This window comes from Aplysia californica, unplaced genomic scaffold (genome assembly GCF_000002075.1).
Source record: "Aplysia californica isolate F4 #8 unplaced genomic scaffold, AplCal3.0 scaffold00287, whole genome shotgun sequence".
In the NCBI taxonomy this organism is placed as follows: Eukaryota; Metazoa; Mollusca; class Gastropoda; order Aplysiida; family Aplysiidae; genus Aplysia; species Aplysia californica.
Genome location: NW_004797557.1, coordinates 665885 through 682575, shown reverse-complemented (window position 1 = coordinate 682575; position 16691 = coordinate 665885). Strand labels below are relative to the sequence as shown.

Genomic DNA, 16691 nt, shown 5'->3' with positions numbered 1-16691 from the left:
GTTGAGGTTCTTATACATTTTATTTTGCCATTTCGTTTAACTATGGGGCCTCTTGCAGCTTCAATAGTTTAAACATCTATTCTGGTGTACCATGCAAATGCACGATACATGTACTTTCCAGGTGGGACTCCTTTTATAATCGATTTACAGCAGTTACATGAGTTACAAAGTGCAGCAGACAATCATTTTGAGGGCACTAGCTGGTACATTGATTGAAAAAAGACACAGCCACATGCACATTTAATGAGATTCAATAATTCCTGAAATTGGAACAGTGGGCAAGAGCTAAAACTTCATGAAAATGCTCATCTGTGTCACTGGCACATTCAGCTCATGAAAAACTTTTTGAAAGTACAAACACACAAAATAATAATGCCATGGGTTCAAAACAACAACCAATTACATGGTAAAGTCCTTGGTCCTATTTTTGTACATGTTCCAGCCATCTGCTTCCTCTTTGCAAAACGTGCAGTGGCAATTAGTTTTTGTGGTCTTGTGGAACAAACATACTCATAAAGGATAAAAAATGAAAGCAGAAGAGGACATGGTGTACTCAATAATTTGAGTTTGAGCAAGTAGAGTACTCAACAAGCATCACAGGGATATGCTAAAGACATACACAGCAGTCATGATAGTCTTAACCACAAGTACAGGAAAACTTAAAAGTTACCCTCCTTTTCTTTTTTCGCTCACTCTCTTAAGTTTCCCACTCCTTATGATATCAAGTCTACATGTTATACTCTCAATTCTTTATTTAAAGACTATCAGAAATGCAAATATATTTCTTATTGAGAACATGAAATATAGCCATTTTTTGTAACACATTTGTTGAAAGAACATTAGGTATCTGGTATCTTCTTCAAGCAAGCCCCAAACTTCGCTGTTTAATACTGCTCATAACAGTATGCAATCCAGCTGTTCATACCCGATTTCAGGAGGAAACAAAATCAAAAGTAGACCCTGTCCATAAATAGATGCAAAGGTGGAGGTGAGATGAGCAAATGCAGATCTAAACTACATGCATTTTTCGCCCAATTTGTTTAAAAATGGATCTATTCAAATTTTTTAAAAATTAAATTAAATGATGCACAATTTTAATTTTACTAAGGGCCCTGATTTACAGGGCCATCTTAACAGCATTATAGTCTCCCAAGAAAAGGGCATAATCCCCTGGGGCCCCTACCTGCAAATAGTATAGTTAAGTGTATTTACTTACTGCAAGTCACAACAAACACGAGAATAGACTAGCATGGAGCTCCTCTGCTAGTGGGGCCCCCTGATCAACTGCCCAAAGTGCCCAAGCGTTAAGATGGCCCCGCTGTCACTCGTCTTGTGGTGAAGACAAATACTACTGAGGGTTTGGTTCATCTAAATTTCGATTTCCCGCTTCCTGGATTCTTTGCCTGGCGAAGAAGCTGGGGCAACATAGTGGAAGTGGAAGGTTCTCCTGAAATAGGAAATTGCTGGATTTGGCTGCCTTGGGGACTAATGTGAATTTTGCCTTGAGTATTAAACAATGGGGGTTGGAATATCATTCTCTTTGGCATGTGTACGTATGTGTCACAATATGGTAGAATCAGGCACTCGTCAATTTTGGGGGCATATGGAGTTATTGACATGGTATAAAAGCCTGTTAAAGTGCCTTGCATGCATATTTATAATGGAAGTCGATATATTTGTAATTGAAGGGGGCTGGGGTAGTCTAGTGTCAGAGGAAAAATTAAATCAGCGAAAAAATTGCTGCCAAAGTTTGGGGACTTCCACAATTTGAGTATCCTTGGAAATTGCAAAGTTAACTTTTTTGTTCCTTAAAAAAATAATATTCAGTAAAACAAACACAAATGCAATTTTAAAAGGACATAAAAGGTGTTGACCCCCCCCCCCCCCCGAAAAAAATGATTTAAAGATTTAATAAGAACTGCCAAACTGGCAGGAAAATGTTGGTGTCTTCCGATTCATTATTTTGATGATCGCCTGATTTCACCACAATGCCACACATTATATCACAAATTTATACATGGTATGCATTGCAAATTTCTGCAAAAATTATTTCCATTATCTGAGAGCAATTCGCTGTTATCAGTGAGATAGGAAAATATTCAGGACCTAAAATAAAGCATGTGTTTGTTACCTACACCAAGGTAAATGGCATGTCTCCTTCACAACGAATACAAATGTCTCCTTCACAACAAATACAAATATAATATATTGCAAATAACCAAACCGTCCAGACTGTGTTCCAAACTGGTTTTGTTCTAAAATACGGGATAAAATTTGTTACCTTGGCAGACATCTTAAGTTCAACACACATTAACACTGTTGGCTGTTTTAAGAATCAAGTAAGGAATAATGTTTTGTTAACCTAATTAAAATTGCACAAAATATCATCCAGTACGCACCATATGATCAAACTGACAAGACAAACGTCTATATAGTATAGAAATGATTTTCCCTCTTAGGGGGAAAACAGTCACAGAGTCAAATCATTGAAATAAAACATTCCAGACTGAAAGTGAAAGGAAGGCTAGAATCTGAGCCCAAATCTGTGAAACATATGACTTACTGACAAAGTCTTACTGAACGTGAATCAAATTTGCTTTAAGAGGGTTGGGTTTTCATATCAAATTCTTTTCTTCCTTCTTTCCATCAATTTTCACTTTTCAAAAGCACAGTTCACATTCAAGTTCCATGTTACTGAGAAAACGTTCATCTACAAAAATTGATGTTGTCACCCATGCTACACAATGCAAACAATTTAGTACTTCCAAGTTCAGCATTTTAGGAGCAATTTAATACTTTCATGTTCAGCACAAAGGCCTAATTTTGACTGGCTCATGACACAAATTATATAAAGAGATATAATGGAAGTAATTACACATGTTCGAGAGTGCCCACACTCACACACAGGAACACACGCACATATTTATGATAGAAATGTAAAGAGTAATTTAGGTAGGCCTACTGCCAACCATACAATGAACAACCATGCCAGTTTTATGAAAAACAAAGCACTTGAAAAAGCACAGGAAACTAGTTTTAATAGTTTACATTGTTGATTCAACAGCACAAAAAAAAATTATGGTAAGAGGGAGAGGGAAAAGAAGAAAAATCCTTAACAATTCTTATTCTTTATCGTTCTGTACCATATATTATCATTTATGCAGTCACTTCCTTGAGGGCAACAAAGGCTTCTATTACTATGACTATGAGCAGTAAATAAATCTTACACTTTTGTGAAAAGGTTGTGCAACACATTGTCACAACCTTTCACAAAAAAAAGCAACATTTGATCATCAAGTCAAGTAAAAAAAAAAATAGAGCAACTGCAAGGTCACACTAGGATTTTAAAAAGGGAGGCATGATGCCATCAACCCAGATGACACAGTACACAAAATAGAATCAGCAATTTGAACATTGTGCCACTCAGTTTTCTCATAGCACTTCAACTTCAAGGCACAAAATACTTCATCTCATTTTGATTCTACTAAGCATGACATAATCTCTAACCTGATCATTGTCGAATATAATTCAGTATAGTTTCAGCTCATGGTTTTCACCTATTCACATATAAAGAAGAGTTTTTATCTTCTTGCGGATTGCTTCATCCCATAAAACAGAATTCATAGAATGCAATGCAAAAATTAGATAAATATATTAAAAGTTTCAACGACAAAATGTGACAAACGCCATTTTCGAAGTTTGCCTGAAATTAGTACTGGTAGCATTGTACCAAGACAATTATTTCTCTTTAGCTGATTCCTTCCATTCGGCCGCTGACGGCGGCTCGAGGTTTTTCTGCTACCGCCATTTGACCGGTGTGAGCGGCTCAATGAACTTCAAGCGAAATCCAAAACAAATGTGCACTTTTTAACATAGTTCCTACTTTTTAAGTTGTCGAAAGGAAGTAGAATTTGTAAACAAGCCTGACCTCAATCTCTGAGTGCCAAAATTAATTGAAACTGCAAAATTCTTGCAAAAATCATTGTTTTGTTGTCGCTTTGTAAGGGTAAACAACACAGAGCCTGGAGTATAATAAAAAAAAAGGCCCTTCAGTGAAAGATGTTCAACTAAATTTGTGAAATTCTTGCATAAATGTGTGCTAGGGTGATATCGGTTCAATTTTGTGTTGATTCCTATAGATTATAAGGACTTGGAGAGCTCAGAAAATGAGGTCAGTTGAAGTTATCGAAGAGGTGTTGTTTTTTTTTCCTCATTCGTTTTTGTCTGAGGGAAAATACAATACAAACAGAATACAGGTAATTGTATTGATATAAACAGATTCTTCTACTTGGAATATGACAAACATATGAGAGTAACTTAGAGCTTCACAGTAGTGCATTAATTAGATGCACCCCAGGTCAAAAACTGAACAGGGGAAAAATAATTCTGTCCAGAGCCTGAAAAAAACATGGATGGAATCAGTTAAGTCACTGAAGTAGGTGATTTTTTTTTTTTACAAAAGGCGACAAAATTGGTTGATTTTTCTTGACAAATAGTGACATATCCTCTGAGTGCCAATTAAGTTCTCTTCTCAAGTCACGTGAGTCGGCTTATGGTCAACAAAAATTTGTCGGCAGTTCTTTCCCTTCCCAATTATAGTAAGTCACATAATGATGCGTAAATGTTTCTCCTGTTTTAAAAGTCGCCCCTATTTCTTGAATTTAAAGCATTTTATTATGGATATAAGTATAAGCTGAACAAAATTATGAAGCAGCTATTCAGACGAAACTACAAACTGAGGGAATTAAATAGGACTTGCTCATACACATTGTTTTACATCACCCAATCTATTGGTTTTGTTACTTTTATAACAAGTTTTATGAGTATTGGTACCATATATCATTTTTAGGTCAGACTCAAAACTGGTTTTTGAAAATTAATACAAAGGATTTGTCTTCTTTTGTGAAAAAAAATAATTTTAAAATCAATTTGAATATATCGATATTTGTCAAAAATGTAAGAAGATTTCAAATTCAGAGGATCAAAATCTAACATAGTTTACATAGATTTTATAATCCAACAATATCAGCTGAGCCTTACATCATGTTTACCCTGAAAACAAAGTTTCTCAAGTTTATTCAGTAAATAGATGAAAATCGAAATCTTTTTTCTCAAAACCGGAAAAATGGATATGTCACGTTTTGTCGAGAAACTGTTCATATCTACCCAGCAAGAAAGATTAGCAGCACATTAAGTAATCAAGCATATCATTGGAGTTATTATACAGACTGACCTCTCTAACTCAACAACTTCGAGATAGTCATTGCTTTAAACAGAACAAAATCAAGGGAAACAAAGATAATATAATATGCATTGAAATTTTCAAAGATATTTTTAAAATGTGATGTGATATTCAAACATCCCCCACCCTCTTAGTTTTACTACTTGACACTTGTTGTGCATCTGTTTACCCACAAGCAGACAAAGTATGAAAATGTAAAATGCTTTCCATATTGGAAGCACAATTTAGCTGTTACAATTTGTTAAATAAAAACAAAAAACCCAGACAACCCTGGGCTTTAAAAAAAATTACTTGACCTCAAGCCTATTCCCCAGTTCATTAACAGCTTATTAGCAACTCAAATAAATAGGGAACAGATAAAAAAATAGAAAAAACACAAAAAATAACAATTTTCTATTTTTCAGTCTGTGCACATATTTCATTAGGGCCAATTCACAATGATTAGTTCAAGATTCTATCACTTTTTTCCCATTGCAATTCTATTGCATTTTTGTCCCTTTCTTTTTGACTGTTCCTTCCACTCCTAAAATTACTCCCAGAAGAGCATGAAGCTACAGATTCAAAGGCAGCAGATTCAAAACATACACAAGGAAAAAATCTGGTAGGTGAGAGAGTGTCAAGCTGTACATAACCCATTCTGTCGTGCTAGAAAACATTTAAGAAAACAAAGTTCACAACCTTAAAAATCTCCAGCTGAGCTTCTACTGTTAACATTCTACCATACAAGAATCTTGACTTCACTGTCAACACCTTTATTTTTTAATTAAATACTTTCACACAATTCCACTCAACTTTGCGATAAAACAAGTGTTTTTGCACCCTGTGACTTTCACATAACAAAAAAAAAATAAAAGACAAGTTCTGTCATCCAGGGGAAATTCTTTTTAAAAATTTTGATCAATGAAATACTGAAATTCAAATCAAGAAAACCTGCACATACAATAAAAGAAATAACACTACTTTTGTGAAGAGAAGAGTAAAGAGCGTAACCTAGCCATACTACATTGTATACATTTGTAATGAATCTAAATGCCTATGCCTCTGGTCTTGATGTAGAACAGAACAAAGATTTTTGCACCCACCACATGATGTGTGTAGGCCTACTTGGGACTCTGAAGAGTAAGGGCAACGCAACATCTTGGTTCTAAAATAACTGGAATTTTCACTAGATTTCACTCAGGCCCTAGACAACTTACTAAGGCTATGTGTCCACCAAAGCAGAACCGATTCGATTGTTTTTCATGTCAGACAATTTTTGGTCTTGTCATTTCCATCATGCATGCATGTCCACCAATGAATCAGCAGTATGGAAAGGACATAGCAAGTCTGTTGGCCTACTTATTTCCTGTGAAAAATGATGCGTGCCCTAGATCATTGTTGTTGTGTGCTGAGTCAATAGACAGTAGAACTTGTAAGATGAGAATCTGTAATGTCAAATTTCCAGTTTGTGAACATGCCAGCTTACAGTGCCAGCAGTATCAAGTGAAGAGTCCACAGGAAAAACGGGCATAGTCACAAACTGGAAATTGTGAGAGTGTCAATTTTAACAGCTTAAGGACTCAAAACTTTTTTGTTTGATTGGTGGTTTATTGTCATGTTTGTTGAATGAGAAATCTTAGATCAGAATATCAACCAACAGTTGAATAGAAATACAGTTTTGAGTAAAAAAACATTCAAAATTGATACCCTCACAATTTTCAGTTTGTGACTATTCCCGTTTTCCCCCATGGACTCCTCAATTGTAATCTTCTGTTTTCTGACTTGTGTACTCTACAGCATGAAGGGGAGGGAGAAGAAAGTCTCACATCAAGGCTTTAAAGAGCCTGATTTTTGTTAGACAGGACTTCCTGTCCATCAATAGCACCAAAAGAAAGCAACATACAAAGTAAGAAGGGAAAAAGCATGTTACCTTACCATACAGGCTTTATATGACAGACAACAAACATGCAGTGGAGAAACAACCAGGGCTGTTGGGGCAGCAATAACAGACTAGAAATCTCCAAGTCCACTACTGAAACTACAGTGATGTAACCTAAGCAGATGCACTGTGCTCTCACACCAGTCAGAAGTCTCCACACCAATCTAGCTGGCATGGACCTAATCAATCACTCCAACACGACATAAATCAATAACAGACAGCTCGATAGGCTGAACAAAGTTCTTCCCAGTTACTAAACATGAAACAGGAATCTCAGTCTACCAAGTTGAGACCAGAATGCGAACCCAGTTTTTACTTCAACAAAAAAAGTCTCAGCATTAACACTGTGATGATATTAACTAAGCATTTTGACAATTGGAAAAATGCAAACCATCTAATAGCAGAAGATTGAACGCTAATTTATTTGGTCGTTATGTAAAAGTTACAGGGCCCTTAACACCATCTTGCTTCAAAGCTCTTTCAAATGATAAAATAACACTGTTCACACACAATGGAAGCAAACATTGCATACCACTCATAATAATCACCATGGTGAGAAGAGAGGAAAAGACGTGAAACAATGAAAGGGCAGGGATAAGGAATGCAGGTGATTTACGATTTATAATTTATAAACATCAGCTTCCAATTACATTTATTTCAGTAAGATAACAAGAGTGAAAAGTGGAGAGGATGCTTGTGATGAGGATACAATCATTATCAAGATTTTACTGACAAGGACACTAGAAATAGCATTGTGTTCAACACATAGGACATCATTTTAATTTCAAATATACATGTATGTGACATATGGGGGGGGGGGGGTATTTTATTTTATTTGTTTTAAAAAAAATGTTTATTTATTTATTTTTATATTTTTTTTTTTTTTTTTTTTTTTTTTTTTTTTTTTTGGGGGGGGGGGGTCCTGCAGGTGGGAATCTAAGGTAATCATGAAAGAATGACACAAATTCAACCATGGGCACTGAACCCAGTCACAGTTACAATGACTATAAGAATGTATCCCCTCCCACAAGAACATCGAAAGCAGCCCCTTGATGAGCCAGTCAGTTCTAATTTGCAACTGTTGTCCCAAAGGGAAACATCTTGGCGCTCATATGACCTTATGCAGTTGCGAGCGCCGTAAAACCTCTACTAAAACAAAACAAAACAAAAGGGAAACACAATATTGCAGCCTGATATCTATGCAAACAACAATACTATTCCCATAATCCATCCCTACCACGACTGTGTACCAAGAGCACCTTTACAGCTGGACAAACTGGGGAAAAGGGGAACAGTTTCTATGCCAACATTACAATGTACATCACCATGAAAAGGAGTTGAACCAAACATTTTTTATTGCAAGTTAAACCCCTAACAACCACATTGGGAAGCCCCTTGGCCTAGTAGTAATGACATTCATAAATTTATTATGGATTTATCCACAAGCGCTCTTTAAATTTTGGTCCCTTTCTCCGGAACTTCACTGGATTAGTCAAACAACAATTTATTTCTGAGTATCTTTAAAACATCAATGATCCAGACCTTAACTAGAAACCTTCACCTGAAGGTAGCAATAAATCTTTTCCTTTGAAATAACAGCTAGACTAGTGAGGGAAGAATTTGAAAAAGTGCAAGCTCTGTCATTGAGATTTTTTCAGGTACATTCAGCACTCTCTATAAATGAGGACAACTAGTGGCCTTTGACAACAGGAAACTTTTAATCGTTAGCTAAACTAGATCTAACAAATAATTTGTTTTTCATTTTTTTGCTTCTTTTAAAACCTTAGCCAGAAATGTTCAGTTTCCACCCGTCATTTTTACATTATATTCCCCTCCCAACTCAGTCTGGTAGACCTACAGGAAAACATACCTCACAAGAAAAGTTTTCCCATCATTCAGATTTTCAGATTTTACCGTTGTTTATGGCGTTAGTGATCCGGTGTTTAGGCTGCGTAATTCAAAACCAAAGCGTCAGTCATTCTTTCCATGCAGTGCTCGGTCCAACGCTGTGCCTTGGACAAGATTTTTACATTTTTCTCTCAATCTCCATCTGCTGCCAATTGAAATTTCACTTCTGCAAAAGACAAGCCTCCTTGGTGAGAAAGGTACCTCATCCCACCTCCATGCAATTTTCCTGCTACAAAAACCAGCACAAGCTACAAATTTTTGGGCCTCATAAGCGCAAAAGAAACATGCACTTCACATCGTGTCAGTAATGGGCATACTTCTTTCTTTTTTGTTTGTTTGTTTTTGTATGCATTTTACAGCCCTTGCAACACAATGAGGTCAAATACGTGCCGAAGATTAGGGGTTGCAAGAGAGTAACAAAAACAAAAAAAGAAGGAGAGATGAAGACAATAGCAAACCACACCAGAGCATCCGTCAACCACCCACACATACTTCTATGATAATTGTGTCCAAGTCTAAAAAAACCCTGTAAGAGTAACAATTATAAAAGCAGTCCAAAAACAAGCCTTAAAAAACAAGTGTAATCTGAGAGAGGTCATGATTATACAGCACAAAGCATAAGCAGAAAGAGATTCATTCATATCACATGACAATCAACATGTGTGACTAAGAAAAAGTATACAAACAAAATACAACACGCTCTCTGTTTATGATCAGAGAAATGAGCAACCAAAGTGGACATTGGTACTTCAAATGCTCACAAAACTTACATGGAGGACACAATTCCATTACAGAGGAAACTGAATCTATTCTTAATCCAATGTGTAAATAAATATTTTCATCCGCACACAAGAACAAAATCCTCAAAATGATCACCAGATAAAAACATCTGCACCATCGGAAGAAAAAAAATTATCAGGAATGTGACAAATAAGTCAAGTCTGTAAAGAACAAAACTTGCTCATCTAACTTTTACCTTTGATGAGTTCTGCTTGAATTGTTCCAGGGACATGGGCTGAAAATATAGAGGAAACTGGTTTAACAAAAAAATGTTAAAGCAAATTTTAAAAGATGGTACCTATGTGTCTGAAAAGTATGTCTCTCCGCTTAAAAATGCAGCAATAAATTGTAGCTAGTTACACAAGTGGTAATAACGTAGTAGAGGACATAAACTCATGAGTTAAACTACATTCTCCCATTTTCCAACTGGTGTACAATCAACATGTTCATAGAGCACCAGGCCTGCACTTGAACAAGAACAACAGACAAGAGTAAAGGAGATTTAAAGAAAAGTTATAGTTCTAACATTTGCGAACAATTTTTCCCCCTAAAAAAAACACAAAAAAACAAATAAACAGAAAGAAGAAATGGCACAAATAAACTTGCATGACCTATGTTAGGTTCAGCTCTAGCTAAGGTATTACTATTATGAACCTTAGTAGTTGAAATGTATTAGATCAAATAGGAGATGAGCTGTTTCAACCCTGCCTGTCAGGGCTAACTTGGGCTGAGAGAAACACATTATTCAGTAGACAGATGGAGATACAGTGGAACCTGTCTAAGACGGAATCATAAATAAGCCCGAAAAAATTCCGCCTCAGACTTTATCATCAACGACTGAGGGCCGAAGTAGAATCAAGGGTTGCCTGTCCAGTCAGCAAATAGCGGTCATAATTTCACACCTCCCAGTGCTATCCTAGCTGCTCTGATGGCATGCATCAGTCTTACTAATCCATAAGTACTTGCATCTAATTAGGACCACTGCTTGACCAGTTAAAAACAGAAATGATTGAATATCTCCTTTGTTTCCACTCTCAGGCCCACAAATCATTGTAATAAGCACCATCAGCAAATTCCATAACTCCCTGGATGTAATAACGATTCAGGAAACTATTTTCTTGGCTGGCAGTACAATCAGGGCAGCAGGCAGTGGTCAAATTTCACACTACTGGTTATCCAGGAAAGTTTCCATGCCGGCATGCCACCTGAGCGCTTTGAAGACGAGCAGCCCTCATTTTCACACCTACACCATCCCAACCATCTTCATTACTCAAGGCTCACATGGGTGAGGTTAACAGCTACCCTCAACCTGCACCCGTCCCTTCTCCGTAGCCTGGCAGTGTGGCGTAAAGTTTAGAGCTGGTGTAACCTAACTTGAGACTTTTGATTCAAAAAAGGGTTGAGCGGGCAACATATTTTCCATCTATGACAAGTCAAAACCCTCCAAAGGGAACAAATTCCTCTATCCATTTCCATGTTGTGAAGGTTTTGGTCTTCGATAGATAAGTTATAGTGGAATTTATCAAGGGGGGAGCGGAGAGATTCCATTATTACAGGTCTCTGTTATGGCAGGTTCAACTGTGCTTGATAAAAAACTTCTCCTCTGACAAATCAAACTCACATCATTCGCATGCAATAGTGAAGAGCCTTCTATAATATCATAGACACTGAGTTCTGTGACATGATCACACATTTTATTCAAATGTTAAGTTCCTATGAGAACTATTTATATATATATATATATTATATGCAAGGGAAAAAAACAGTAACAAATCTCAGCAAAGTGTTTTCCAACAATGTATGTTTGAGCTTGTTTTGTTCCGAAAGACAAAAAATGTTAGCGATAAATAATAATAAGGAGATTCCCTACACACATTCTTCAGCATGCCATCAAATGTTTTTAAAAAAATTGCAACTCACCTTTAAAATCTTAAAAGAACATGTCAAGTCCTCTGAAACAATCATGACAGCTGCAGCATTATCAAACTCCCCACAGTAGTTTGGGGCGCTGAATATGGTCACAAGCTGGAAAATGAGTAAAGAAAAAAACCCAAAAACATGATAACATGGTGCCATGCACAGGTAATATGGCTTCCTGAAAAATACAGGGATAAATAGCAGTGATCAAAATCGAAATATGTTTTAAAAAAATCAAAGGTCACAGGTAAAAAAAAAAAAAAGTAATAATGCAAATCAATTTCCAATATCTTTCCTTTCAATATTAGCCTGTCTCCAAATAATGTCTACATGTTTTAATTTGAATAATTTCTACTCTAATATCTCATACATAATAAAAAGGACTAGAAAGTTTAACAACATTTATCTTACCTTTTGTCATTCTCGGAGTTGTCTTTAAAAAAGGAACCAAAATCTACCCCTAAAAATTGTAAAAGTTATTTTGAACATCCGAACTCTGAGATGACGTGACACTGTAACACATTTGCATTAAATTGACTTAAAAGAAGATATTAACTGATATCTATATATAAAATGTCACTAATAAAAATAACAGTAAAAATAAATAACAAACAAATGCATTCAAATAAGTATCAAGTTTTCTTTTCGGCGCTTATGTACAAAAGATCCCAGTATTCCCGATTTCACAGAAAGAAAAACGTGTAAGGGACTGAAAATCTGCATTATACAATACTGAATAAAAATATAAATAATTTTATACGCAAGCAAATTCTGTGTCATGACAATACCTAAACTAAAAGACAAGCATAACAACTGACAAAAATTGGTCTCACTGATTTTGGTTTTCCAATTTCATAAAAAAAACAGCCACCAGTAGACTGTATACTGTCAAGACAGGAAAATTCCCCAGGCAAGTCCAACAATAAAGGCATGTCCATCATCAAACCTAAGCAAAGCTTCACTAGAACGAAAGAAATACTGTTAAGAAGTATTTTTTGTGAGGAGCTTTTTTTCGTGGAAAAAAACTTTTGAAATTTGTGGAATATTTTCACTACCCAGACACAGAAATTTTGTGAGATGAACCCTAATGAGAATTTTTTTTAAACTCTATTTACAGCAATGTGTTATGTATAGAGCACAATCGTTTGTGCTTAGTCAAATGATCACAGTATAGAGCAGTAGTAGTACCATTGCCCATGTGACCCCAAGGACTATCAATAGTAAAACAGAGCAACAATTATTTTATAGGCATTATTAACCTCTTCGCTGCTGCGCCGTTAAATTTACGAGCCTGAACTGTGTAACACTGTGCCTATGGCCCGTAGAATTAACGGGACTGTGACAGAGGTTGTTTTGATGCAAATTATAAGGGAAGTTACTGCTAAAATCTTGTGATTATTATTAAGGTGCCTTTCCTTTATGTTCACTACCATTTTCCCTTCATTTGAATGCGTCAGATGCAGATTTTAGCTCAAAGAGAAGATTAGAGCTAGATCTAGATCTAACACATCAACTGCACAAAAATGATTTATCGGCAGTAAACACAGATGGGCTTAAATGTATATATATATATGGATTGTACGAGAGTTGTATAAGGTAGGAAAAGCCTCTTGTCACTTCCTCTTTACCTGCAGACACTCACACAACACATATTCTCTTTTTTTGGGTCTCAGTTTATCATTACTCGAATGTGTGTTGTGTTATGTTGTTTCGTGGTGATGTTTTTGGCATCAGGTTACTCCAACTTTTTCAATCTATGTCTCAATCTATGTCCCAAAATTATACCAATAGAGATGTGGTTCAATGTAGAATGTCATGCAGAAATTCATGAGAAAATATTCATTAAAAAATAAGATATGGGATGTAGAGTGGGGTCACCCCTGAGCAGCCTTGATTCATGGGATTTCCCGTGGCACAGGGGCCTATTTAAATGCGGCATTGAAGGGATTAATAATTCACAATTTTTTGCTGGAAGGAAATTTTCATTGTCTTTGCTCACAACTGCAAAAAGTGTAAATATTTCCTCCTCTTGAAAAAATACTTTTTACAGTACATGCATCTGAAAATATCACTCAAAATGATTCTACAGCAAGCCCATCTAAGAACAGGAACAAACAAATAGTCACTAACTGAAGCCTAAATCTCCAACAATTAATTAATTTTACATTTTCTAATCTGCACTGTCATTATGCTGTGCAGCCCTACAGCATTACTACTGAAGCTTAATTTCCCTTAAATGAGGTAATCCCCCCCCCCCCCCCCCACTTACAAACAAGATTACAAAAATAAAGGTAGCAATAATCGGAACTCATTCTATTAATCAGTGAACAATATACACAAAACAAAGAGAAAAGAAATTATTCTAGACTAAACAGATTTATTTTTTTTTATTGTCATAAAAGAAGATATTTTATTTTTAAAAGGAACCTTACCTTTCTTTTTTCAAAGAATGCATAACCGTCTTCCACAACCTGCAAGCACAGCAATTTGACAAAATATTACAAGACAGGTTGACATTTGTTAGTTTCCCTATGTTCACCAGATAATGAATAACCCCATGATGACACAGAAAGTAAAGTTTGAAGTCTAGACACTCACTAATAATTCCCTTCATCTTTTTTTAAATAACATATCAATGGGAGCAACTGGGTTTGATTTAGTATACATATTTCAAAGGCCTTCAATACGTATAAAGGCTTATCATGTGAAAAAAACTCTTGCTTTGTTAACATTCAATAACACTCAAGAGGAATCAAGATCAATAACAAACTGCAAACAGGAGGAAACAGGAAAATGATACCACATTCAGCAGGAAGCTTCAGTCACGCAAAGGTGAGAAGTGATGTTCAGGTTTTTTCGGAGGTGTGATTTTCATTTTTGCATGGAGGTGTAATATTCATCTTTGTTTGGACCTATGAATTTCATTTTCAAGTTCGGAGGTAATGTATGACATGAATTTTTTGTTAACTTTGGTTGAGAGTGTGCTTTCAATTCTTAAATTTGAAGGAGCAATTTACATTTTAACTCCTATAGGCCAGAACAACACACTCCTTATCCATTAACACCTTCTGCCAGACCAATAAAGAGCGCATAATTTTGTCCTCCCCTATTTAAATATATTTCTGTCCAGTCCTCCAAATCTATGTTTATAATATTGGTCAAGAAAAAAATTCACAGGACGATACTTTCTTTCTTTGTGAGATTTTAAAGCTGGAAGGTGTATTCTTAGAATGGCAGCGCATTGTATCACCGACGATTTTATATTTAGAATACAAATCAAGATTGTTAATCAAATCCCTCTACAAAACACCCGATCCTTCTGCATTCAATCCACTATCCATTTTCAGAATGTTGCTGGTGGTTATGTTTTGGTATGGGCAACGAAATAGCTCAAGATCCAAATTTATCTGTAATGCAAGAATCCCACAAATTCTGAATGACAGCATAGATTTAATTCTGGCGGTTCAGGAAAATCCATTAAATTAATTTTGGCAAATAAGTTTAGATTTGTATTATCTGTATTTTTGGTGCTGCTATAAATTTCTGTGTTCAGAAAAGTGATTTGCATTCCTGAGTTTCGAGATGTGATTTGCACAATACGAGGTAAGCTCCTGACAAGGTCAGTTTTTAAAGACTAATTGGGGCGGAAAAAAGCTTATAAAAAATAGGCTCAAACCTGGTGTGCCCTCGCAATCAAGCTGCAGCTGAAGCGTCGAAGGTATTCTTTCACAATGTCACCTCCAAAAGTGAAGGAAACCCCTCTGTCATTTTCTCCCCAGCCTGTGATATCCTGAAAATAATATAACTTTAGTTTTCAGATATATTTGACAAAATATCAAAAGAAAGATTTGCATTAGTCCCTCTTCTCTGTTCCCCTGAAAATGGGTAGCCCATCACTGACATCACTTTTGACACATAGAGAGTATATTAAGTTCAAAGCACAGACACTCTCTAACAGTTCACTTCACCTTTTTTGTTTTCCTCAGTACATTTCTCAGCTTCTAATATCCCAGAAATACAAACCAAGCAGTAAATAGAACATAAGCAGGTTCCACAGTTTGGGTGAAAGAGAAGACTGTTCATATTAAGAAGGTCACTTGGGAAAATCAAATTATACTCAGTCCTCTTGTAACTGGTCAATGTATGCTATCCATAGAAACACAAATATTATTCTATAAAGATACAGCGACTTCCAAGCAGGATTTCCGTCAGTGTATTCTGTTAAATGTTGAAAATCAGCCACTACTACCGGACAATGATGGTCAGATGATGCACCATCAAACAGATTGGTCTGTCAGCACCCCCCCCCCCCCCCCACACACACACACAAAAGTAAACAATAGACTTTCATCTTTCTAAATAGTCATCAAAAAGTAACAGAGGAGAAAGGGTGGAAAGGGTTTTAAAGATTGTGAATTTATTTACTAGTCACTCATACCTCATCTGGGTCAGACCATAAAATATCACAGAGAAGCCCATGGTCTGGGACATCACTAGGACGCTGCAAGTTACGTATCTGCAGAAAAGACAGATAAACAAAAGTTTCAGAACCTTAAAGTCCATTTCCTCCTTGTCCATAAAAAAATACTCTCTCCCAAGAACTGTTGAATGATGACTATTCATAATCTGCATCTCACAAGAAAATTTAAAAAATAAAATAGCCCAAAAGAACAGATGAAAACACTTTTGAAAGAGACAATTAAATAGGACAGAGATGAATAAATGAAAAATCCACTGGCAGAAAAATAAAATCAGACAAAATATTTCTGGAAAATATTTGTATCTCAAGAAAAATTAAAAACACCTTTTTTTCACACTCATTGTGTAAATCAGGTTCAAATGGAGTTTACTTAGTTTTCTTATAAAACCCAACAATTTAGAGCACTGATAATAACTAACGCAAACAAATCTTGCATAATCTAACTA

General features: G+C 35.9%; 1 protein-coding gene across 10 annotated transcripts in view; it reads right to left on the bottom strand.

Moving 5' to 3' along the window:
* Positions 1-8022: 8022 nt before the first annotated feature.
* The window catches only part of LOC101849065 (serine/threonine-protein phosphatase PP1), a 40199-nt gene continuing 31530 nt past the window's right edge, over positions 8023-16691 (bottom strand). For 9 of the 10 annotated variants that reach the window (XM_013084365.2, XM_035970570.1, XM_005101543.3 and 6 more), the window contains exons 8-12: positions 16204-16281; positions 15442-15555; positions 14198-14236; positions 11769-11873; positions 8073-10083 (exon numbers count right to left, since the gene is read on the bottom strand). In XM_013084365.2, coding sequence (XP_012939819.1) covers positions 10030-10083; positions 11769-11873; positions 14198-14236; positions 15442-15555; positions 16204-16281 — 390 coding nt within the window. In that variant the 3' untranslated portion in view covers positions 8073-10029. Of the gene's footprint in view, positions 10084-11768; positions 11874-14197; positions 14237-15441; positions 15556-16203; positions 16282-16691 lie in introns of all 10 variants that reach the window. The other variant, XM_005101546.3, reaches the window with a different exon arrangement.